The sequence below is a fragment of the Aulostomus chinensis genome, chromosome 12 (genome assembly GCF_037954235.1).
Source record: "Aulostomus chinensis isolate RoL2024-O1b breed Wild chromosome 12, RoL_Achi_v1.0, whole genome shotgun sequence".
Lineage (NCBI taxonomy): Eukaryota > Metazoa > Chordata > Actinopteri > Syngnathiformes > Aulostomidae > Aulostomus > Aulostomus chinensis.
The window spans coordinates 5,893,210-5,919,628 of NC_141331.1; the positions used below are offsets into that span (position 1 = coordinate 5,893,210).

Here is a 26,419-nt window from a genome sequence, read left to right on the forward strand (position 1 = left end):
TCACGTGACCTCTTTAGGGTCAAACTGCTCATTCTGGTGTTAATTCAGTGGGTTGACATGCACAATTAAACATGGAAGAATCCACTCATATGGAACAAATGCAGAATGTGCCTGTGATGGATTCGTCAATGTTTTCATTAGGTACCAAACAAGTCCACCAACAACAAGTGGTGTGCCTGTTGAACAGTAGCCTTACAAACTCCTTAAGCCCAGGCAGCGTACAGTCAGTGTTTGTTCAGAAATGCTGTGTATCAGAGGAATGTTGAACCTGCTGTGATGGTTCACTGTTAGCTTTCATCACAGGGGAACAGGACGTGCAGAACGCCACGCCAGTTGAAGCGTAGACACACCAGAATAATTCAATTCCAAACCGTATTCTCTAGGTACGTAAGTCTGGATTTAAAGAACAATCTAAATCTCAAAATTCAGTTCTCGTCAGATTAAAACAATAATTTTGACTTTTTCTAGCATAATGTAAAAATACTGGCTGAATATAGTGTTGTAGCACCATTAGTTCTGGCACAGAAGGATTATTAGACAGTATTTTCAGTGTTTTCTTCTTAGTTCCAAGCTTCTTTGTTTTTTTTTTAAGAATACTAGCGTTCTGTTAGTGTGGCACTTGTTACATGATTAGTTGCTGCATGAGTCGTTGCTGCCCCTCACTGTCACCCATTCACCCATCCCATGTAGTCCTCACACAGGAACGGGGGGAGACTAAAATGTGACACCGTGTACATCCTGTGGTCATCAGACTGTGCATCTGCAACCTGTGCATGATAGCAAGTTGAATCTGTTTGTTATCGAGCGGTCATCAGCTACGATGGATACCTCATCGGTTACTGCTGATTAACGTCAGGTTGAGATATTTTAAGGAATCAGGCTTTTCATGCTTTACACTTCCCGCAGGAGATTAATTTTCGATTAAAATTCATGTCTGTGTGGCGTTACGGGGATGTGATTTATTTCCATATGTACGCTGCTGCATTCTTCTGTTTGATAGCCTGATGTTCTGATTCATAGCGTGCATGTAATTAAGAGTGATTTCATACTGTCATTACTCAGTCGCACCCCCTTGATCGCTCATGCTTTACAGACCCATCTGCGTCAGTCGTGTGAAATTAGATATCGCCTCCTCTAACAAGGGTCATACATCACGCCCATCGGATCCCATTGGAACACAAATGAGATGACGACTTTCCCCGCTGTCATCCTTTGATTTTGTTTTTGTACACTGAGTATTCAATGTTTTTAAGGACACGACATGTACATCGTGCTTTCTCTTCAGGGTGGTGGTTTGTCTGTCACAACATACTCTACTTCATTGTTTAAAGGTGTTTTCTCATCAGTTCTTTTGCTTTCTTTCTTTCTTTTTTATGTCAAGTCCACTGAGCACTAAAGATGTTCTATTTATATTCTGTCTTGACCTCCAGATGTTCCACTAACTGGGCAGGAACACAGTGTGAGAGACCCGCCCCTAAAAGCAGCAGATCAGACAATACCAGCGGAGGTTTGTATCATTATTATTATTATCATTATTATTATCATCATAAATCCTACAAATGTTATTAGCATTAGCAGGTTCATCTGATCTGAAGTAGAGAAGCTGCTGTTGCTGGTCCATCACTGTTCACTCGGGTCTCACTTCTGTTTATCAGAAGAAGAAAAGCCTTTCTAGAAATGTCTCCGCCTTCAGGACACAGGACTACCTTCCTGATGTGTCCCAGGTTTGACAGAGACATCATACGAGGCGAGGCTGAGACATTTAATATGACCAGGTCTATAATCTCCAAATACAGTCTCAAAATAACATTAAAATAAAAGTCAAAAATTCATGCACGTCTTTATGGACGCGATGATGCATTTACATGAATATTCCGAGGATGAGCACTTTGTGATTGGAAGCCATATTGGAAACTAGGGTCTCAGTCAGTAAAACAGCAATATCTTCTGTCGTGGCTGTAAATATTTTGATGCTATTGTCAGCCGCCATGACAGACTTCACAGGCCTATCTGCAGCCATCTTTGCTCCTCTCAATCATTGCCCATCCCCTCCCCTGTGTGTCCCCCCCCCAGGGAGCATCGCTATCATCGTGCCTCTGGTCCTGCTGGTCATCTTGATTGTGATAGTGGTAGCAGGTGTTTACATCTGCAGACGGAGGCAAAGGTAAGTAAATAAATAATGGCACAAAATCCAAAACCAGGCAGACAGCAGCCGGGGCCGGGAGAGCTAACAGCACACAGCCCTATGGAAGGATGGATGCATAGATGTCTTTGTTTGCTAAATTGAAAGTGTGTTTGCTCTATTTGAACACTTCCTGCAGAGCACTGATCTCCGCTCTAGGCCTCTGATCTCAGTTAAGCCCTGCTAAGTTGTCTTCTCCATGTGTGGCGTGCTTCAGTTGACCTGCGTGTTGTGTGTCACGTTAATGACAGCTGCTTTTCACTCACCTCAGGGGGAAGCGAGTTCAGAGGCAGCCCATGACCAACGGAGGGATCAACGTGGAGATTGGGAACCCGTCATACAACATGTATGAAGTAGACCATGACAACCATGCCGATGCTGGCAGCCTGCTGAGACCCAGCTTCACTCTGGACCCCCATAAGGTTTGTGTGGTGAGCTCCACATTCAGCTCACTAGTGCTAAGTGAAACTCTTCTTGGCGTGTGTGTGTGTGTGTGTGTGTGTGTGTGTGTGTGACCCGAATGTGCTTTTAAACACAGCATCATTTGTCATGTCATGCAGCTTTGTTGATGCTGCTCCTCCCGTCAGGCCCAGTAGATCAATAGATTATCCTATGTTACTCAGGCTTTTCTCTTCAGGAAATCACTGGATCACTTTCTCCTTTAAACATATTTACTACGTGGTACTACATGATGGGATACCCTCCCTGTTAAGGCTGAGAAAGTTAAAAGATTCAACAAGATAACGTGATGTAAAACAAAAGGATTCTCACAAGCGCTGTAATTTGCTATCGAGTGATCATGAGAATCCAAGAGAGAGAAGCAGCACCATCACTGATTCTTCAATGCAACATCTGATGATTAGTGATTCCTCAGAATGTGAGATTCAGTTGATATGAGATCTGGTCGTTGATATGATGACACTTCACACACACAAGTGAGATTTCTACGAATGCAAACAAAATAGCATAAGAACATATCATCAGCAGTAACTCTGACCAGTGAGAGTGCAGCTCCCTCCCACTCTGTGCACTTTGCTGCCCACAGAACAACATGAATGAATTTGCAGTTAGTGTTTTAGATTTATTTAACTGACTGCACTCTCACGGTCAACATGTGAAAGGGTTCAAATAACAAGGAAGGGAACAAATGCTGCCGCGTACGTCTCAGCTTTGACTAACGAGTCTCCCAGTCCAGCCAGTTTACTAGTTCATATTAGTGTCTGTCGCTTTCAAACGCAGGAAAACTTTGATTCTCACACATGGAGTAAAACAATTATATTAGCCAAACAATATGAATGTTATAGAGCGTTGAGAACCCTCACATAGAGAACCCTTAGGTGGAGAATCCCCAGGTGGAGAACCACTGCTCTGGACCCCTTGCATGACACCAGTAATATCACATGAACACCAACACATGTCCTCCTGCAGCAGGCTCACGCTGCCACATACATGTGTAGAGGTTCACTCTGCTGATACACATAAAACACCTGAATTACACACACACACACACGCTTCACACACACACAAACATTCATGCAGCACAAAGGTGAATGGGATCATTCAATATTTGGTCGCTGCTGCTGTCGTGGCGGCAGCGGTTCTTTCCTCCACATCCTAATGAATGAAGGCACACCACGTTTTCATGGAATGCTGAATAGCTAAAGCAAGTTAGATTGGATTTTATTTATCTGGGAAACAAAAATAATGACAAGAATTTTAGTACAAAAGGAAAGAAGAATCTAAATGTGTTTGTGTTGCCTCCGAGGGCTCAGAGGCCCTCTTTCTTCTGGTGAAGAGCTAAATGTGCTATCTCCAGTAGCACTGACAGGATTCCATTGAAAAGATCCCAGAGTTTGCAGGTTTTGTTCAACCTTGCTAGTGTGCAGAAACCGATGCAAGGAGCCGACGGGACTTTTCATCTGGCTGGTGATTTATTCTGTTCATGGCACTCAACCTCACTCATACACTCAGCATATCAAATGAATCATAACACCTTCACTGATGTTCCTATCTGGCTCCTGCTACAGCTTGAAGCCTGATGCTATGGCTTTTTTTTCCTCCTCCCTGCCAACTTTGACATCTGCTATTGTCAGTCCAATCTGGATGTATTCTCCACAGAGACGCGCTGGCTGGAATCTAAAGTAGCTTCTCTCTTCTGCCACTCTCTCCTAGTCTTCCCTCCCTCTGTTCCAGGACCGGTTTATTTTTGCATTGAATGCCATGAATCTTTTAACTGAGCTTGTGCATGTTGTATATAACCAGTGATGTAACCTGGCATGCTAAACAGCGCTGATGCTTGCTTTGTTGCAGGGCTGGTGTGTAAAATCCAGTGATCCTCGAACCTTGGGCATCAATTCTGTGCCCAAGGAGGTAATCCCTGGACAGGTGAATTCTCCTTATCTGTTTGACTGAGGAGGACATGTTTCATTCCTTTCATATTTTTATGATTACTGGTAACAAATGTAACATAGGCATCTCACAAAATGCTAAGGAAGCGATTTAGATCCCCTTCTTTATTCTTGTATTTTGGTAGAAATGTGTGTTTGCATGGCTGCCTGTGTAACTTGGCTTCCTCCTGCATGTCACCTGCTTACTGAGGTAAAGAGTTTTGTCTTGGTTTTAGAGTTCAGAAGTAATGTATGTCCTCCCATTAACATCAGTTGGTATTATTCTATTATACTGTGTAATTTCAAAGAGGAAGTACTCATATTTATCACCAGGTGATGAAGAGACAGTAATGCACCTGCTGAGCTAAGTTATTGGTAGGACTGGGTATCAAACTTGTACTAAAATATACTTTTATGGCTCTAACCGAGTTGCTGCAGTACTGTTGGATGTTGCCTCCTCATTCAATAGCAAACGACAGCACCTGGGGTGTAAACGTCAAAGTAATAGTTTGTTTTTTAAGTCGTAGAACATCTTTGAGCAGAAAACACCACTTCGCTGAAATTTAGAAGTTAAACCACAATTTGGTAAATCGATTCATACATTCTTCTGTTTCATGACACTGTTTTGGGTGTGTGAAAAAGCCAAGGAGCTAAAAATCAAAATATAACATCTGTAACAGTAAGTTTCACTTTGTTCAAATCAAATTGATTGATATTGAAAAGAGACTTCAGACTTCAAGGTGCCGAACATGTTTGAGCGATACCCAGCTCTAGTGAGCAGCGAGCTCAGTCACGTAGTTAGCGTCTCCAACCCAGTTACCACAATAAAACACTGACATCGTACTTGTACAAAGCACGTATCGACATGTAACCTCGCATTTAGACAGCTCAGACTGTTGCAGCTTAATCTGCATTCACTGCATAGGTTGTTGAAACAAAATCATCGTCATAAATAATCCTCTCAGTTGCTTTCAGGGTTCTTGTCTGGTCCGGGTTGGGCACAAAGCCTGATTTAGACTAAAACTGTAGTAGAAAAAAAGGATGTGATGGAAAACTGGAACATGTGACGCACCGTTGATACAATTTTAGTCTAAGGACAAACACGGAACCTCATGGAACCTCATGGAACCAGGGTTTGCAGACTCACACAGTGTCAATATGTTATTTTGGCGACTGGGCATGGCGCTTAAGATATAGATTAAAAAATGCAGTCCATATCGTGTTTCCTTGTTCTATACTAAAATGAATAATAAAGGTATTCTGTCCGTCTTCTCCACTTCCTATTCAGCCCATGAATTACTCCAACCCAGTGTATGCAAAGATCTACATGGACGGACAGAACTGTCGGAAGCCAGTCATCAGTATTGACGAGAGGAGAGAGCTACTCCCAAAGAAACTAGAGGGGACAATTCATGAAACCGCCGCATAGCCTAACTTTACACTTTGTACTTTTTTTACCACAGTATACAATGTATAATATGAAGGAGGAAACAATAATTTTCTATCTCCTTATGAGGCTTTTAGGTTTTACTGGTTTAGCATCAGCATAATGTCCTGTGCTTGGTGTGCTTAAGAGTTTGATTTTCCATTTACTGTTTGCTTTCTAATGTTTGTCAAACTGAAGTTATGCAGCACCGTTCTGTATGACACTGACGTAAAGCTGCTGATGTGCAACAATCTTATTAACACCTTATGCCACACTTGTGCACAGTTTCAATTCAGTACTCAAATTTGTACCCATACCTGTTTCTAGTTGAAGTGGAACTGCAGTTTTGTGGTGGTACTGAACGTAGGCTCGGCTCAATTCCTCTGAACAGTTGTGAGTATCGTGAAGAAATGTGTTACGTTGCTAAGGGTTTTCGTTGTTTTTAACATGTCATGTGACCAAGCTTCACGAGTGAGCAGTGAAAGCTTGATATTTTTTTTAAAGTTCTGTCTCGTTTTTTTGTTTTGTTCGGTTTATTTGTTTTTTTCTTTCCTCTGCTCCGGATGGATCTACCGACTGGATTTCCAGTAATGGCCATAATACCGACGCGCTCTTTCCTCGCACTGTTTGTGACTCCACAAGTCTTCTGTCTCTTGTGTTTCCACGGATTTCAAGCACCATCATCCCTGTTCTGAAAGTAATCGGCTGTACCATATGAAGGTATGTTCTGGTGAAAGAGATTGAAGCCCACCTTGAATGTTCTCCGATCAGATCCCCAGTTCCTGTACTGTACACTGAAAAGACAGAAATATCATATTTTTCTAGGTCTCATATGTCAACAGATGGATTGAAGATGAAAGCAAGGGAGAGATATACCGCCGCGACTAAAAAGGTTAAAAGTTATCATAGAACACATCTGTTGGTTTAGAAAAGGGAGATGATAAATATAAGAAATTTTATAATTTTGTATTTGATTTGTATGTTGTTTGGCTGCTTGTATTTTGAAGAAATATATTAAATGTAAGTAATTTTTTATATAAAATGTAAATCAATATTGAATAAAGGGGGCTTATTTCCACGTCGTCGTCTTTTCTCATTTTTCTCTCTTAACTTCACTAAAGATGTTGAGGAAATATCAATTAATTAAAGCAATACTTCACCCATTAGGTGCATTTTCCTCTCCAGGTAATGGATGGCCCTGGGCTTCCTGTACGCACAGGGAGGGTAATAATCCCCCATCACCCCCCTTCCTGGTAGCTGCAGGTAGAAGACCCCACACTGTCAACTGACCCGGCAGGTCAGTGGTCACATGATCTACTGAAATTGGCTCATAGCACTGCACCAGCATTTCTCTCACCGAAAACCTAAAGCGGTACTGCATCCAAAATGCTTATTTTGCCTTTTAGAGCTAACAAATGGCATCAAGCTCACTAAGATGCTCTCCCTCTCCTGCTTTCATTTGTGGCTGCAGACGCTATCAGCCTGGTGGGTTTAGCTGGACGCTGCTGGTCCCTGTAGCCATCAGCTAGCAGCGTCAACTCCCAGGAGGGTAACCCAGGTCCTCACACCACTCCAGCAAAAAAAAACAACTATAGCGTGGAATCAGAGGGTAAACTTAAAGTTAACAGTTACCATAAGTAGCTGTAATCAAGACTAGTCATGTGACCACAAATTAGAGAAGTGCGTTATACATCACTCATTCCCAGAGTAAAAACTGTGATTTCTGTCTGACGTTCTAAAAATGTCAGCATCTTATCTCGACATGTTGTGACGAGTCTTGGTGTAGGCTTTCAAACAAGGTCGTGACCTTTTAATTCCAGCAGCATTGTGGACTGTGTGGTTCAACAAGACATAACTGCTTGTCTTTCCATGAAGCCACTCTGTATTTGTCATAAACAAAAACACAGAACAATTCATGTCACTGAAATGTGAACATTTCAAATAGAAATATACCAAAAAGTGATGAGCCACTTTTCTGGACCTGCTATTGTTCTAAAACCATCACAAGTTTATTACCAGTTTTAATTCCCGTGGATACACGTCAATGTGTTTATTTTGTGATAAATCATCTCATATATTCGCACCCTTTGCTTTAGCGCTCGGTCACCACACTCAGGCGAACCGACTCACGTCTCCACTCGCTCACGCTCACACCAACCAGACGTGTTGTAGTTTGTTTGTGGGTTAAACCAGACGATGTGCTTGAGAGTTTGGAAACAGGCGTTTTTGAAACAATAAACAAACTCAATTCACGTTTCTGTCTCCTCCCGCATTCTGGAGTCGCTCAGGGAACAACCACCTCGGGAGCTGGAAACATTCACATTTTTGGTGAAGCACTGCTTCAGTTACTGTGTGAGAGAAATGTTTGTTCAGTCCTACCAACCTATTTCAGCAGGTCATGTGAGCACCAGGTCAATCAACAGTGTGAGGTCTTCCTGCAGCTACCAGGAGGGGGGCTGATGGGGGATTATTGCCCTCCCTGTGTGTGCAGGAAGCCCAGCACCATCCATTACCTGGTGGTAGGGACACGGCGTCAGTGCCACCTGCTGAATGATAATTCGGTCTCCTTTTACTTTACTTTACAATGGCTGTCTATTCGCACACTTCATGTCCTCCCTCACCATGGCAACCAAAGGAGGCGATGGCACTCCTGCCCTTTCTCCATCTGTCAAGGCTATCGGCTGGATCAGCTTTCCCACCCAGATCACAGCGTGCGAATGTTTACAGCCGCCTTAATTGTCCCCTGCAGTAAACCTCTGTGGTGAGATGCCCGTCAGAAATCAGCTCCAAAATAAGAAAAAAGGGGAAAATCAAAGACTGGCTGGCCAGATTCATTTTTTCTTCCAAATTTCTGCCTTAAATCACAAAGACTCAGACTCATTTTCCTAAATAGCCTTGAAGCGTTTTCACATTTCATCGTGTCTTCAAAGTTCTGCGGATGGACAGTTTTTCAATCAACGCTCTTGTTTGGGTAAGAAAGGACGTTAATGAACTCATTTAGCTTTTCTTTGCATTTCAGAAGTAATAAAATTTCTAATTTGGTTTCATCAGTGGAGCTGAGATGTTGGTGTTGGACGCAAGAGCCACATTCATTTCCAGAATAGCCGAAGTTTGGTCACTGCGACGCGGAACGCTTGCAGCAACAGACATGAAATTCATTGTTGGATCTTTGCTAAATGCCTCCCCAAGAGTTCCTCTGTGGGAAATGTTCTTCTCTGGAGCTTTAAAGGAACCCAGCCCTCTTCTTTTATGGTTATTCAAGCAGACTTGGTGAGATTACTTTGTCCTTATTGAGGGATTAAAGCAGCATTTACCTCCAACAGCAGCAGAAGCGAAACATGATGCTTTACAGATAAAATGAACACTCTTTGTTTGCAGCTCGCGCTCTCCATAGCAACCAGGTTGATGTTCATCTCATTATTCAGAGCCATCTGTCACACCACACCGATGAAAACCCCTCCTCAGAAACAAAGCTGAAATCCTAACAAATATAAGCAAAGTGTGATTACAATTTCCCAAAAAACTTCGGTGCTTCTATTCTCGGAAATATGGAACATCAAAAGGGAAAGTACTTCCAAGGTTCCAAGGTTAAATTACTCTTTCAACGTCACTAAGGTCAAATCAAAATGACATTAATATTCATAGGATCACAAAGGTGCAATTAACAATGTGTTTACTTCCCGCTGCGGCTGCAAAGACACTCTTGATGAGGACAATTCTAATAATCAGCTGCCAATGTCATCGTGAGTGACCAAAAACAAACTGGATAAAGCGCGGTTACAATTGTATTCTACCGCTTGTGGTCATTGATAAATGGCTGTTCAAGAAAGAGTGATCAGCAACAGGGATTTATTTAACTGAGGATGCAACTATTTGCCAATATTGATCTGGGCCTTACAAACATGAGGGGAGCAGTTCTGAGCTGTGGTTAATGGTCTGAACTGCAGTAATACCTCTGCTGCTGCGTCTCGACCTCGCTGGAGCGTTTGCTGTAAAGTTATCAAACCTTATGAAGTGTGAGCGGAGTCGTTTTAGAGTGCATCAGACAAACAGACTTTCTTGTCTGACTGTTTTGTTTTTTTTCCCCTGGAGTGTCACAACCTCAGTCATCCTCACTTGGGCGACCCATCTGAGGTTGAACGGTCCCTGACTTGTGTCCCAGCGGCACCCGCCCACAGATCAGCCGTGCTGATCCAAAGCCAGCTGGTGGCTTCACTCATGGATTGAATGTCACTGCTCTTGCCGCCCCCCTAATGCCCAATCAATTGAGGACTTTTCGGCGTGAACATCCTGTAAAGCCGCTACAGCCACATGGGCTCATAGTGGGTCTTTCGGCTTCTGTCCTGCCTCTTCACAGCCAGTTTCTGGTGTTTTCCTCTCGCTGGCATCTTCCGTACATCCTCCCTACAGAGCACTGGGAGCTTCAGCATGATCAGCGGCTACTGTCACATCAGAGATGATTATTAGATCTGACAGTAGTGATCTTACATGATGTGCTGGAGAAACTTCAGATCTTCATGTAGCCGTCAGCGTTAAGAAGAAGCACATCCATTACTTTAGTTCGGGTTGAGCCCTTTTTTTTTTCTCTCCAAAGATTAGGCCCTATGTCAATCCTGGTCAATTCCAGCAATAGAAACAGATGTAAGTAGATTGAATGGAATCCATGTTTTGTGCCTGAAATCAGTTTAGGTGTGCAGCCGTCAATCAGAAAGTGTAATGTTTTCATAGTATTTTACATTTTCAGCTGCACCTCACCACTAAAGTCATTCATATTGAAATTGTACGTGCAGATTTAGTTAAGACTGTTGTGTCACACATGCTAATTTCAGGAACAAGAATGAACTGTTGCATATCAAAACTACTGTGTGCGACAGATCCTGAAGTTCACATGAACCAATTAAAGGTGTGTATTTTTTTTCAAGGTGCTACAGGTTCACACTGATCTAATAATGAATCAGTGGAAGATAGAACAGTTTGCATGGTGAACAAAGGGAACCGTAGCAGTTCTCTTTCAACCCGACTGCTGAAAGCTGAAAGTCAGCTGCAGTGGAAGAGAAAATGGGAGATGGGCCTTTAGCCCACTCACTTGGCCCCTTAAAGTTCATCAAAAGAAGAGAAAAACAGGAATTTGAAAACAAGTCCTGAGCTACGATAGATGTGCTCCCCTCCCCTCATCTATTGATTTATTGTCTCTCTTCCACTCAGCAAGCATCACCATTCTCCTGCATAAACATCAAAAAACCCAGAGGGCTCATTTCTCGGACAGAATCAATAACAGCAGGAGTCGTATTCACATTATAAACAACAGGTGCTGCATACTCATGCCGCCGTCTGCACAGAGGAAAGCTGCTTATCTCTGCATTCACGGTTAGCGGCATGTAAGCGTGAGTTAGGAAGACAGGAGGAGTGGGGCTGCACTGAAGCAGCCGCAGGTTTGGCTCCAAATGATCTGATTTCTCATCATCAATGATGATTTTATTGTGAGGGACATAAATGACTGATAGAGGTAGACAGCAGATATCTTTGCAGCATGACTAGGAGCATCCTGCTGGTTTCTCCCAGGTCACAGTTGGGGACAAAGTGCGATGGGGCTTTCACTGTTAGATAATCACACTGTGCAACTCTCTGCCTGCTGACCTGAGACCTGTGAGGTCTCTCAGTGCTTTCAGATCTCTCTTTAAAATGCTGAATGTTCCTGTTCTTATCCTTCTACGCTGGTTTCAGAACTTGTCTGAAATCAAATTCTTTTTATTGTTTTCGTGTCTCACTTGCTCTCGTCTTATTTTTTCTTTTCTGTAACCGTGTTGAAAAGAGTGCTGTGTTATTTTTGTTGTGTTGTCACAGCTCCAAAGCACAGCACCAAATATGATAGAACTAAGATATATAGATGAGCTCAATGCCTCATCCGAAGCCAGGTCCACCGGAAGGGAAGATGGTAGAACGGGAACCTTCCTGTGCCCTCTTCCCACTGAAGTGGTGCCAGGTGTTCAGGACTATCTGAACCTGGGTTCTGAACCTGACTCCTCAGCAGTTTTTAGGTCAACCATTTTATGACAACGCACAACAGAAGTCAGCCGCCGCACAGAGCGGCACCTGCATCCCACCACCACCCCAGCGGTGACAGAACAGTTGCTCACATACTGAGTAGACATATGAGATACGGAACCAAAACCCAATCAAGAACAAGATTCATCATTTATCGTCTCTCACGTGCATCAACAGGCTGTGAGGGAGGAGAGAGAGAGGGGAAGTGATGTCATCACAGGATGATTGAGGTGTTTTAGCCGTTCCCCTTCGATGGTGCATTTTCCTGCCTGAAGGTTATGTTTGTGCTCAAAGCGTCCGCGGTTACAGGCCGTCGCCACCACTCAACGACGTCTCAGCATTCTAAAAGCTTCACGATTGGAGTAAAATGACAAAGTTGCCACAGTCAGTGCCCACTGCAACAGCAGGCTCACAACAGAGGGAGGAGGAGCCGACACGAGGCATTGTAATAATCCCCCTGTGTGCCCACTAAACCATATCCATGGTCTCAAGACCCCCCCCCCCCCCCCATGTGGTGCATGAATAAACCACCAAGCCTGACTAACTAATCATCCATTCATTACCAGACATTAAACTGAACAGGTCAGTGGGAACTTAACACAGACAGGAAGGGATGAGAGGACGAGAGGGAAAGCCAGCATGCCTGTCACTGCCATCCTCCTTGGAGCCATGGATGACGATAAGATCCCCCCCCCCCCCCCACTGAGCCCAAACACCCTGTGGGGCTCTGCTCCCACTGCACTGCACCAAACACACGTATGACAGCATCACATAACCACTGAGGCACATGCACCCGTCCCATGTTTGCCAGACTGGATTCTGAAGCTGCAGCTCCCTTAAAAGCTGTTTCCTGAAGAATGATGGTCAATAAGTCTTTGCATTTACACGTAGCTCCAAATGTTGGCTGTTCTGTCTCCTCACACCCCAACTAATGGCCGGATTAGGGGGGGGGGGGGGGGGGTTCTAAATTGTAATCCCCACAGTGAAAGCTGCACTTTCATTGAGCTTGGCTAAATCTGGAGGAGGAGGTCACTCTTCCTCTGGCAGCTTTTCTCCAGTTCTGCTCTCGTGCCTTGATCACTGCTACATGCTGATGGCACGCTTTTATCCCTCCAGTTCTCAAACCTACAATATCCCTTTCAGATTCCAAACTCCTTTTTTTTTTAAAGGAAAAGAGAGAAACGGACAGCAAACAGCCGATTCAACCTGAACGTAACGCGACCCTCTTGTCGACTGACTTCTGCTTATTTCATTAACATGAAGAATTCAGGTGCTTATTCAAGCCCCTACAGGGACACAAACCCACGTCAAGCACTAAAACCAGTTTATTACCGGCAAGGAGGTCAGAGTTAACTTGCTAATTACATTAATTTGACAGGTCACAGTTACAACAGTGAAGATGATGATTGATTCTCCAAAACCTGTGGATGATAGAGATCGTTCAGCTGTGTTCAGAGCCCTAATGTTCGTCCCGCCTCTGCTCTGTCCCACATCTACACGCCTGTTTCATTCTCAACACAGCATCTCAGTGACGCCTCGCGAGCATCCACTGCAACCGGAGGATGAACCGAGGAGATTTTGGTGATCAGAGGTGAAGGTCACTGTGAAGGTCACTGTGACACAACACCTGGCCAGCACAACTTTCTCCGCCACCGTTTACAGCACTGCTTGTATTTTCCGTTTCACCCTTTTCTCTGGGATCCAGCTATCACAGCAACTTAAGAACTCGTGAAGCCAGTAAAACCCTGCTATTTTGTTGACGTGCGTTAGCACCTTGCCACACGTACAATGTATTTACAGCCACAGAGATGTGATGGGTTCATGTGACCAACTTAACTCCGATCAGGCCTCAGCTTCAGTCATTAACCCCAGCATTGGATTTGAAAATTGCCACTACCGTCATCTCTCTTACCCTGCCGCCGTCTCTGGGGCCGGGCCGGTAGATAAATCAGACCCAGATGGAGGAGAAGGAGGAGGAGGCCTGTGTAGCGGTTACATCGTTCCCTCGCTCAGCAAAATGGTCTAGAAGTAGAAAATTAAATGAGATTGACTGGAACAGAGATGTTGCTGTGCTTTATTTGTTCTGATCTGGCCAGATATGCATGGCCGGAGGGACTGAACGCAGACGGACGCATCTGACCTCTCTGTCCCAGTCAAGCTGTCCTTGTGGACGTTAGACGTATTTGTGGTGGAACATCTCTGAAAAGTTATTCATCAAAGCAGGAAATAAACAAATTCCAAAAGATTCCAAAAGAACCTCAAAGCTTGTTGTTATCTCTCAAACTCTCGGTTACAAATTGCCCCTCTGCTATCTGCTGGTCTGCGGCCTGATGCAGAACCTTGTAATGTGGCCATGCAAAGCATCTGGTAGATAGTAATCCCTTGTCTGCTTCTGTGTGCCTTTGATTGGCACGTCCAAGCTCTGTCTGGCTGCAGCCGTAATCTTGCTATTGGTTTAAATCGACTTAATATCAGTCACACGTGGCCCTGTGAGCCTACAGGAGGATAAAAAAAAAACTGCTGCGGCAGCAGATGTTGAGGCAATGATATGTTGGGGAATCTGTGTGTTTGTGTGTGTGTGTGTGTGTGTGTGTGTGTGTGTGTGTGTGTGTGTGTGTGTGTATGTGTGTGTGTGTGTGTGTACGTGAGCCCCAGAGCCTGGTAGGAATGGTCAGAGCTCCCTGACCCTTAGGTTGTGAGAGAAATGAGAGGTGACGTGAGAGGAAGTTCAGTTTAGTTTTGTGGCCTGGAACAATGGATCCTGGATAAATTAAATTCCAGCCCGTGACTCTTAAAATTCATCGAGCTCCATGCACACGTCTTTCTCTTGAGCTGAGGGCTTAAATGAACAGGTAAATCTCTGTATCCCGCTGATCTTTTGGGATCTGTCAATGCAAATGTGAACATTTTCATTTTAAAGCCCACTGAGTTTCGATGTCTATCTTGCTAGCTTGTTCCTTGTGGCGCTGCCTGTATGGTTTTGCATGACTACAAGGATTTCTTGGAGCAAAAAGTTTTAGAAACAGACTCAAAGCTCATCTGGGCCTGTTGTTCTGTAGAGACATTTCATCTGATGTGACTGGATTGGGCTGGACTGTTTATGAGAGGGCTCTGACAGAAGCTTGGCATGACTTCAGTTCAGGAAACGCTTGAGTGGTAAAACATTCTGACGTACCTGTGGTGGCGCTGGCAGCTGGAACTGTACAATATCTGGATCCTGACTGATTTCTTCACTTGAAGCAACGAGATCATTCCAGGGGCCAATATCTCGTGATGAGATAATGAGTTAATTGAGGTAACATAAAAAGATAGAGATTATTATTATTTTTGTTTTACTCGTTATGTCAAGATAAATCTCATGACTTCTCTCTATTTCTCAAGACAACAAGAGTTACCTCACCGTCACAAGTCTCATTATCACGCAGGAGCAAAGCTCGCTTGTTGTGATGAGGCAACTCATTATCTTGAGAAATCAAGAGAAGCCATGACATTTATCTCCAGATAACAAGTAAAACAATAATAATAATCTTGACAATAACAGGAAAATCTATCTTGTGATGACAAGAAAGCAAAGCTTGTTAATAAAATCATTTGCTGGCACAGTGTTCCTCAGCCTCCTTACTAATCAGCGGCCTGATGTGTAACGAGACACTTTGGGGGGGGGGGGGGGGCACAGTGAAACGTTACATTTTCTTACAAGACTTCCACCAAGGCAAGTCTTCGAAATGGATCTTCGTGCGCAAATTCACAAACATTTTCAAAGCAGAAATCTGAACACTGGATAAAACCCAGTTCTTGTCTCCCAAATCAGAATAAAACCCTCTTTATTTCTGACTTTCATGGACACATTTATCACCCAACCCCTGTACAAACACACCCTCCAGACAGGAATGCAACTGGAAAACCTTGCATCTGTCAGTGCAGCAGAAGAGGCTCAGAGGATGGGAGAAAACATGAAGAGCGTGCTTCTGTCATCAAAGTTTCCTAAATAAACACAAGGAGCAAACTGATAGAGAGTTTCTGCAGAAAGGTGCATGGGCTGTTATTTGATAACACAGGCTTCAGAGTTTCAGACATCATCGTTGGCACGAGCCGAGCTCTCTCAGCCAGACGCTCAGCATGATTCTCAGTCAGAGGCGGTCAGGCGTCACCGGTGTCACCCGAGGTTCCGCCGTATTGTTTCATCTCTTGTTCTTCCCATGTATTTTGAAGATGTATTTCTACTCTAGTTTTTTATTTCGTGGGTTTTTTTTTTATTGCTCTTGTCCTTCATATCTAAGTTCATCTTTCAATTGTGCTCCTACTTTTCATGATATTGAAATTCATTTCACAATTTATTTCTTTGAAGGTTTTGTCTCACTTGATCTGAACAACTCCCTCTTGATTTCGTCTGTCCTCTGTTACACATACACATATATATACATATATATACACATATATACATATATATACACATATATATACATGTATATATACTGTATATATACTGTATATATATATATGATAAAAAATCATGTATGTTTTTAAGTTGAATCGTCAGTCGCCATTTCAGAATATTACAGTCAATTTTCTTAGTCGTACTTTGTTATTTTGTAAGAAGTAGTAGTATTATAAAGTCATTACTTTCAAACTAAAGTAACTAGTAGTGTGTTACAGTTAGAACACGTATTTTAAATGCTCTGTGGAGGCATTAAAATCTGCCAGTGCATGAAGTGACGGTGTCTTTGTCCACTGTGCCTTTGTCTCTTGCCGTACTCATAGAACTGCAGTCACAGTAAATTGCTATAACAAAGTCTCAGGCAGTTGTGTTTCGCTCCTTTCTTGAATTCAGAGTGCATTTACATATCTTTTCTGCTCCATTATTGTTAACAGGGTGATGACTGATCCTTAAAGGATGAGAGGAGAAGATGGATCCATCTTACCAGAGGAAGAACATAATTTTCAAAGTTATTGGCATATAAAATGACCCGGCCGACTGTGCACCTTCACTCATCTCCCTCCGACAAATTAACACCATTCAAGCATACCTTTCAGTACTTCGCCCTCAGAGCTGCAGAATGCCCTTGACTATCAGTGTGGTCTTCTTTTTCAGACCCATTTTATGCACACACTTTCACCATAACTGAAATTTAAAAGTCTCTTGATTGTGAATTGATATGAAGCATTAATACTCACAGGGCTGTGCCCCTCAAGTAAAGGTTTTCTGGTTAAAACTTTTATTGATTTGTTTCTATCTATCGGCTTCGCCCAAGTTCAACCCTGCTGGACTTATTTGGATTTCTGGCTAAACTACAGGCCTCAAAAAGGCTTTCTCTAAATCCTGCTGGTAACAACAGATGCTGCATGTTTGTACGCTGACAATGGCTGGGCTTGTAGTATTTTTTTTTTTAAAATAGCCTCATCTTGAGATCACAAGTTACTTATTGTGTGATTTTGAGAAAGAGAAGCTTGTTTTCTTGGCTGCGCTCTTCCTGTAAGGGCGCGTTCCCACAGGCTCGCTTCAGCTCAGGTCGGGTGGGCTCAGGTCGGTATGGGTGTGTTTCCACTAGCACTGGGTAGCACGTCAGCGTGGGTGGACTCTGGCCGAGAGTTCCTCGGTGTAATTTGTGTGCGACACAACAACAACAATGGATGACGTGGGGGCAGCGTGATGCCTGTTGCTCGGTCAGTGGTTTTTGTTTAAACTAGAAGTAACTAATAGCCCCACCATGTGTTTACGTCACATTTTAGTCCCGCTCGGCTCGCTTGGAACCCCAGCGGAGCAGGGGCCAAAATGGTAATGGTTAGTACCGTGTTGGGGCCAGTGGAAACAGGGCCAAATCAACCCAACCCCACCTGACCCGAGTCGAACTGAGCCAGTGGAAATGCGCCCTAAGTGGTGTGATGATACAGTAACCCCCCCTGACCAAAAACCAAGAAAACTCCTACATGTACCTGGGCAGAAGAATTTGTTTTTACACAAACACTTGTAAGATGTGAAGTGGATCTACAAAAAGCGGACTTGCTGCTGATCAACTTGTTTAGTGGCTGTACACCTGTTTCACAAAGGTCTACCTGCCATATATTTTGAGTTTGCTAACTTTTTCCTTCATCTGCTGAAGGGCAGGAACAGCTCTTGGCCTAGGCCTGCTTCAAATTGTCTGGAGTCCAGCAGAGTGACCTGAATGCTCTCTGGGGGAAACGTGTGGTCCTGAGTGCAAAAGGGATCACTAGGCAACAAAAAACCATGTCCTGTCCAGCAATGGTATTGATTTTATTGTAATACCGGCAGATTGGAGCCACCCCAGGAGGATGAATGGAGTCCGAAGTCATTCTTTGCTTCAGCTGTGAGGCTGCTGAATGTGGAGTAGCTACTCTGAATGAAGCCTTCAACTCCATCCATCCATCCATTTTCGATACCGTTTATCAGTAAAGAGTTGGGGGGTGGAGCCTATCCCAGCTGACATTTGGCGAGAGGCAGGGTTCACCCTGGACGGGTCACCTGTTCATTGCAGGGCCATCAGGAGAGATTAGGGGTTTGGTATCTTACTCAAAGATACTTGGACACGGTCACTGGGGGAAGTGAGGATCGAACCAGCGCCCTTTCGGTTGCTAGACGGCCGTTCTACCTCTGAGCCACGCCCCTACGCCTTCAACTCTACATTTCTTTTTCTATCTTTCAGCAAAATCTGCAAAATCAGCTCATGATCACGGGGAAAAGGAACATGGCTATCCCCAGATGGCATCAGTTCCTGCCTGCCTCTGTTCATCTGTGCATTTGGTCCTATCTCCCTCCGTGCTAGTCTGAGTCTTGGTTCCTGGGGGGTGCAACAGTGGGTCAAAGTAGAGTACAAGTAGCCTAACTACTGAATCTATCCGTGCCTGGAGCTTCACCTGGCGAGACTCCGAGACGATTACAGTGCCAGGAAGGATGGGCCCGGCCCATCCACCCCTCGGAGGAAAAGGATTTTGGCTACTTGTATCGTTCTTTCTGTCAGCATTCAGGTGGAACTGAGACCCTCGGGTCACGCTCAAGAAGTACACATTTCCTTCACTTTTGGAAAAATTGACTCAACTTTCATGTCATGTGCCTTTGATTCCGAGAGTGAATTCTGAAGAACTTGCTTGTTCAGATCACACACAAATTGAATCTTTAATAGTTACAGGGATTAATGTTTCATTTCACCTTTTAATCAGTTGAAATCTCAGTATTTTTTTTTCATTCACTTTCACAGTCACTGATGCAACGCTACACGTGACGACTACAAGCCGCTATGATAATGAGACTGTGATGAAGATCAAATTCACATTCAGATCATACTCCCTTCATCCAATAAAAACAGACAAGTGTAATCTCATTACCATGTTAGCTTCAGGGTGCAGTACCTGTGGAAACAGACATTAATATGAAACTGCTGCTGGATTCTTGCATCAGTTCCACATCAGGACATTTCAGGTCTGCTAGGCCACGTACACGAAACACGGAGGCTTTGGGGGAAGGGAAACGGGATATTGTAAATCCGACTTCTGCCACTCTTGAAGTTGTTTTCCTCTCTGTCACCTGGCAACCACCTGCGTGCACGTAACTCAAACACACACACACACACACACACCCCCGCAAATAGTTCCATGCCATATGTAGCATTACAACAGGCAAGGATTGAAAACATTTGGAGAAAGGAAAAGACAAATTTCAGTTTTCATTTTTAAATGCACTCCAGTTATCACCATTTTCGAATACAAAGAATGTTTCTGTCATTAATTTAGTTAATATTTCATGGAGTGCTTTTATTTTGGATGTATCTTGTGCCATGTGAGCTGTAATCAGTCATTATTTGCTCTTCTTGGTGAACCCGTTGGTATGGAGGATATCTTTCCTTGTTTGGATATTGTTGCCTGGGGTTAGCTTGCTTGCCTTTATTACTTCTGCACCTTGACCATGGTAAAGGTGGGTGACATGGTGCTGACGTGCCGAACAGCAAGGGTCTAGTAACTAGACCCTAGTTACCACTTGGCTTCCAGCGCAGGTTAAAGATACATCTGTTCAGACTGAGCCTTTTCAAACTACCTACTACTTCTTCCTAGCATTTTTTCTATTTTTTTCCTAATAAAAAAAAAACCCTCAACAATCGATTCTGATTCATCTTAACTGAAGAATGCATAAATCTAAAATGTCCGATTGCTTTGGGGTTAAGTGTCTGCTAAATGACGAAATGCAATGCAGGACAGCCGCCGTAATTAGCGTCAATAATTTTGATCTGTTCTCTCAACCATGTTTTAATTCGACTCGCATCACTCGTGTCTCATGGACATCTGTTTCCAGAACAAAAGATCCTTTGTTGCTCTCGCGTCACTTGTGTCACATCCTGTGTGTGTTTTTTTTTGATAATGAAAACTAGTTTGCAGACCAGACGGACTGTGTGAACTCTGTCATTTCGTGTGAAAACAACAACTTAAGGAATTAATGATTGAAGACGTGAAGTGGCAGATGTGCTTTGGGGGATTGCCTGGCGTCATGACTTTGTAAGTTTGTCTTTTCATGTCTTGTCCTTGGTATTTACTCAGTCATTCATTATGAGCTCCTCTGTGACTGTTGAGACAAAAACGACTGTCAATTGCTTCAAATCAAGTATGCGTGGGGTATCTGCTGCTCTTTTGTAACATTCAATAAGCTCCATTCCTAGTTTAAAGTGAATTCCCCCGACAGCGGATGTCTGAGCCGTAGCCCCCCCGATGGAGTGGCAGGAAAGGGCATAAGCTAAAGAAAACCCTCACTGAGATGATCACAGCCAAGAAAACTACACTACATCAAACTATAGTTATTCATTGTGCGTTTTCTTTTATTCATCAGTGGTGAACAGTTGCTTTGCGGGGCCTCTGGAAAGCCTCAGGTTGGAAGCCCCTTGTAGAGGCGTGAGGAAAAACCGGATTTAATGCAACTAAGCACTGGCAGTAACAGCAGAAGGGTTTCTGCATGCGTGCAGTCACCCGGAAAGGTCATTGCAACTTCTCTGGAAATTGCTGGGCTTTAAATATTGTTTGCTTGTTTTTTTTTTAACCATTTCATGAAGTGGGTGAATTAGAAGAGCTGACACGGAGCAGGAGGGCAGTGCCATATCCAGTTGATGGAGTTCACCTTAGTTCATTTTAAGTGTAGGAGAATGACCCTTTCTAATCGATCTTATTTCTAGCATTTTGTTTGACTTTTTCTGTAAATCACTTGCGTCCACTTTTGTTTTATCGTCCAACTGAAGGCTATGACATGTGCCCTGCTTTCTTGTTGGTACAGATCTTCAACAGTTGACGCCCAGTTGGAAGCAAGCTGGATCTCGGTGGGAACAAGAGGTTGGAGTTGTGGTGAAAATGCGAGAAAAGGTGAGTTTAAATTGGGAGAACGACGCTGAACTACGCCTCAGCATCACCAAAAACAAGTGCAATATCATCCTTGCAATATTCCTGTTCCAGTTAAAGTCTCTCAGCATTCAGAAACTTCTTTTGTGTCGTTAGCAATGGTAAATTCCACTAAGTGAAGTTTATTCAGCTCTTTCATGTCCATCTACGACAGCCTGACGTTAACCAGTTTAACAATAAAGCACATTTCCTCTTAACCACACTGACGTGAGACTACGTGTCAGATACCAATCAGTCTATCGATACTTCATCAATCACACAAGCTGAGCAACATTTGCGCACTAGACATGATCATTTGTTTATGGTATTACAAAGATTTCAGTGGAGACGTTTGATGAAGAACGGTATCAGGTAAACAGATCTGCCAGGGTGTGTTTCAGGCCCTGAGTCAATAAAGGGAGTTTTAATGTAATGTTGTTAAATATTTGTGCATATTTTACCATGTGAGCAGATCTGTGTGCTTTAATTAGACCGTGTGTAATTCCAGTATCACATAAAATATGAATTTGATATGAAAGCATCCGAGGTTTAGTAATGAATTGAATTAACTCCGTAAATATGGGTACAGAGGCTCTTCCTCAGGATTGGAACCCCCCCCCCCCCCCGGGGGGGGGGGGGGGTTCAAACTAAAATGCCATCAAGGTAGTAGGTCTATTACAAGTTTCACAGTCTACATTCTGACAATCATGATGTCTCTGCTTATGTACTGTACTGATGATATAGTCTGTATTTATTCTGACATTTAAATGTCACTGAAATGATAAAAAATAAAAGACATAGCCAGCCGGCCTGTCTCCAGCAAAATATGATTTCACCTTTTTTGGCACCTTAAATGTTCACAGAAGGTCAATTAGCATCTTTACGAGTTGAAGTGATCAGATGTTTCAGCTGCCTCAGAATAAGTGCCAGTGAGGACGAGCGAGAGTCCGATATCCAGGGTCTGAGTATAAGTAAGGAGCTGCAGGACAGGCGGGAGCTGTGCTGGCGCCCAGAGGAGAATCAAGTTTGCAATACGGAGGAGATGTTGCTGAGCAGTGAATAATCGATCATAGCGACACGATGAATGAGGAATAAATGTTGAGTAATTGTTACCTGATCAGCTATTATTAAACACAGGATCGTAAGTGCAGTTGTCGTGGTAACAGTTTTAACTTAAAAAAAGAAGAACGCGTGACTTAGTCGGGGATTCAAAAACATCTGCTGATAAGACTTCTGATTCAGGAGCACTGAATGTGCGGATGTGAGGATGAACTCAGCCGCCGGTCCCAGAATGTTGCAGCAAGCTGGGGGACTGAGCGGGTTTGGATTAGAGGGAGAGGTTCCGATTCATTCAAGAGCTCCTTCATATATAAAGCAGTCTTGGTGCCCCCTCCATTATTGCAGTGACAAGCAGTTTGGTGCTGATCAATCATGGTGAAAAAACAACAACAACCCTGGAATTAACATGGTGACAGATCGAAGACTTTATGATATTGATAGATATATTGGCTCCTGTAAGTGGACTACTGGATGTACAGTATTCCACCCTCACCAACCGAAGATGGATCAGATTCTCTTGTGAAGGATGTCAATTAATCATCTGTAATTAAAATTTAATTAGCCAAAGGAATCTCTCGACCATTTGAAAATCATCCAAATTACCGCCTTGGGACGGCCCCTCAGAGGCGGCGTGCTTAAATGATCTCAGCCAGAGTCAGTTACGCGTTTGAACCTGAGGTCAGCACGAGTGCGGAATATCAAGACTCATCAGGCATATCCTCCAACTCCCATGAATATGATGCAGCATGAAAGGAAATGGCCAGTTATGGCTGATCGGATAGTTTCTCCAATGTGTGGGAAACGAGCAGACATGATGAATATGCTGTTTCATTGCTGATAAAACACAGAGATTTGAAGATGTCCTGTGCGCTGAGTTCCACCTGCTGTGGATGACTGCATGTGAAAAGCTGGCACTGGTACATGGAATTAGACGAAAACTTCATTTCCTGTTGGAGAACATTGACCTTTTAATGAGAATGTTCATAGATGGCTAAAAAAAAAAGGCGTTTCTTATATTTCCAGTCTAATTACTAATTAATGGTATGATTTGGAGTCCCTTAACCGCATGACCTAGAAGCTATTGAAAAAGAAAATGTTGAATTTTGGACAATATTAAAAAAACAAACCAATGAATTTTAAACTAAATATTCATACAGAATAGATAAGGTATCATATGAGGCGTGTCCGTGATTACCGGTCTGATTGTATAAAAAAATGGATTTGTTATTGAGATATATAAGGAATTAAGATAAAATCAGAAGAGATGCATCCTAGATTTATAGTCCTTTGCTCTTTTTTGGCGTAAATTTGGAGCCCTCAGGTCACATGACTTGGAAAAAGCGAGACGGAGAGGGAGAAGTTCATGGCAGCACATTCATGACTAACATTTCTCTTTATTGTTTTTATATATTATCCATATATTGCACCCCTTAAGGCATCTTCATTGGTTGGTAACACCATATTTGTTAGATGTTACAATTAAGAGTCAAATTAATAACATGGTATTTTTTAAGACTGTGGGACTGAGAAGAGGTTATTTGAGAGTTTTTGATGAAATTTTCACTGCTGGCAGGCTTGAACGGGAATGATGTCACAATATCCATGAATTATCATATCTGAAAATGACCCTAATATCATTTCGAACATAAACTAAACTTTTAAAAAGAGAGGACATAAAAAAATGGATTAATACATGAAAGTCTTGTTTAAAGCTTTAAAGGTTATTATCTGCCTAGTTTCAACCCCCGTAATTCCCAACAGATACGATGGAATTATAAGAGCGATAAATGACACACAAGGCCTTCAAAGTCAAATATTATTGGAGTTATGAGGATTGCTCTTGACGTTGATGACTTTTTTTTGAAAAAAAATTGTTGTTTCATGTTCGTTTATTATTCAGTGACACTCGTCATGTGACCTTCGCAGATCTTGATAAATGTATTCATATCAAATGTAAAAAGCATCACATTCTACCTCTAGATGTGAGTCCAGTTAAGACCGGGTGTGTGTTTTGCTGCCACACAGGCAAAAGGCAAAGGCAAATGTATTTGTAGAGCACCTTTCATACACAGGGCAATTCATAGTGCTTTACAGAGGTAAAGAGAGAAATGAAAGTTAAGAACAGTTTCAAATCGAATAAGTGAATTAAAATCGTCAAAAGTCACTTAAAATCAATGAAGCTGTTTCAAATCAATTTGACAGCAGACAAATCAATATGAAATCAATCCATCAATACCAAGTCAATACACTATAAGAAGGCTGCAGGAAACAGCAGTGTTTTCAGCCCTGATTTAAATGTGCTGACAGTTTGTGCCCCCCTCAGAGGTTCAGGGAGTTTGGTCCACAGGTGTGGACCACAGCAGCTGAAAGCAGCTTCACCCTGCTTGGTTCTGACCCTGGGGACGCTGAGTCGACCTGTCCCTGATGACCCGAGGTGTCTGGATGCTTCATACCCAGCCAGCAGCTCTGACATGTATTTAGGCCCAAGCCCAGTCAGTGACTTCTAGACTGCAAAGTCACTGACTGTCTGAGATGAATGGCATTCTCCATTTCTGAGAATAAAAACAACATATATGCTTGTGTAACTCCCTGAGTTATACTTGCTTCTCTGGAACTCACTCACTTGACCTCCGAGAAATTATGTTATACCATGAAGTGAACTTACGACATAATACGAGACAATTTAAATGCTAAGTGTCAGGCTATATAAGCACTGACTGCTCAGTCCTTGTTGAATGTAATGAGCTACATTAAATGACTTTATCAATTTGAATGACTACAGGATGCCAGCATGAGAGAGTTGGGTTGCTGTGTGTGTGTGTGTGTGTGTGTGTGTGTGTGTGTGTGTGTGTGTGTGTGTGTGTGTGTGTGTGTGTGTGTGTGTGTGTGTACTGTTCTTCACAAACACTTCAAACCTTTGTTGGATCGAATAATTCTCAATTTATGAACACATTTTTGTTGAACAGAGAACCGGCTTTGTGGCATCTGTCAGAATTTAGGAAAAAGAATGGCAGAGGAGGTGAAATGTTTGGGTGCCATCTCAAGATGCCAGGTTGTTGTTGTATTTCAAGCTAACATAAAGTCACTGAGACACCCGAGTCTGCTTGTGCGGACGTTCACATGTTCGGCCTTATCAGTGAAGGAAAAGAAATAAATGAGTACAAAAGAGCAAACTTGTGCGAAATGAACATTCCTGCCAATCGGCACTGTTATCACCAAATCTTTGTATATTATCATGAATGCATCATTCAGACGGGTGGCACGGTGGTGCAGTGGTCAGCAGTGTGACCTCACAGCAAGAAGGTCCTGGGTTCGAGTCCCGGCTCCAGCACAGGATCTTTCTGTGTGAGTCTCCATGTTCTCCCTGTTCCTGTGTGGGTTCTCTCTGGTACTCCAGCTTCCTCCCACAGTCCAAAGACATCAAGAGGGGACCAGGCTGATTGATACTCTAAATTGACTGTAGGTGTGACTGTGAGTGTGAATGGTTGTCTGTCTCTATGTGTTGGCCCTGCCATGGACTGGTGACCTGTCCAGGGTGAACCCCGCCTCTCACCTGAAGGCTGCTGGGATAGGCTCCACCCCCCCCACCCCGCAACCCTTAACAGGATAAGAGGTAGAAAGTGGGTAGATAGAAGGACATCAATCAGACTTTTAGATATAATTTTCTGAAAAACAAACCTTTGTTGTGATGCATGTTAATGAATCAGCCCATTTATTTGGCATCCTAAATAACATCCCACAGGTGGTTGGCAGGAGAATTGATTTTTATAGAAAGGCGGTTGTAGATTATATGGAGATTAAGCCATATACTAATGCTGCACAATGGAAATTAATTGCCTTGTTTTCCTTGAGGCATGGTAATCACTTGGAAATTAACAGAATCTTGGGTTTGTGGCAAATAAAAAACATTAACCTCCCCCCCGGTGTGAAAAATTACAATGGTATAAAGGG

The 26,419-nt window shown here is 43.1% G+C and overlaps 1 protein-coding gene across 1 annotated transcript in view; it reads left to right on the forward strand.

Annotated features, from left to right (window-relative positions):
* lrp1bb (low density lipoprotein receptor-related protein 1Bb) overlaps positions 1-5,985 on the forward strand; it is a 293,597-nt gene extending 287,612 nt beyond the window's left edge. The window contains 5 exon segments of the mRNA XM_086219771.1: positions 1,431-1,507; positions 2,074-2,164; positions 2,454-2,604; positions 4,493-4,584; positions 5,781-5,985. Coding sequence (XP_086075897.1) covers positions 1,431-1,507; positions 2,074-2,164; positions 2,454-2,604; positions 4,493-4,584; positions 5,781-5,985 — 616 coding nt within the window.
* The last annotated feature ends 20,434 nt before the right edge of the window (positions 5,986-26,419 follow it).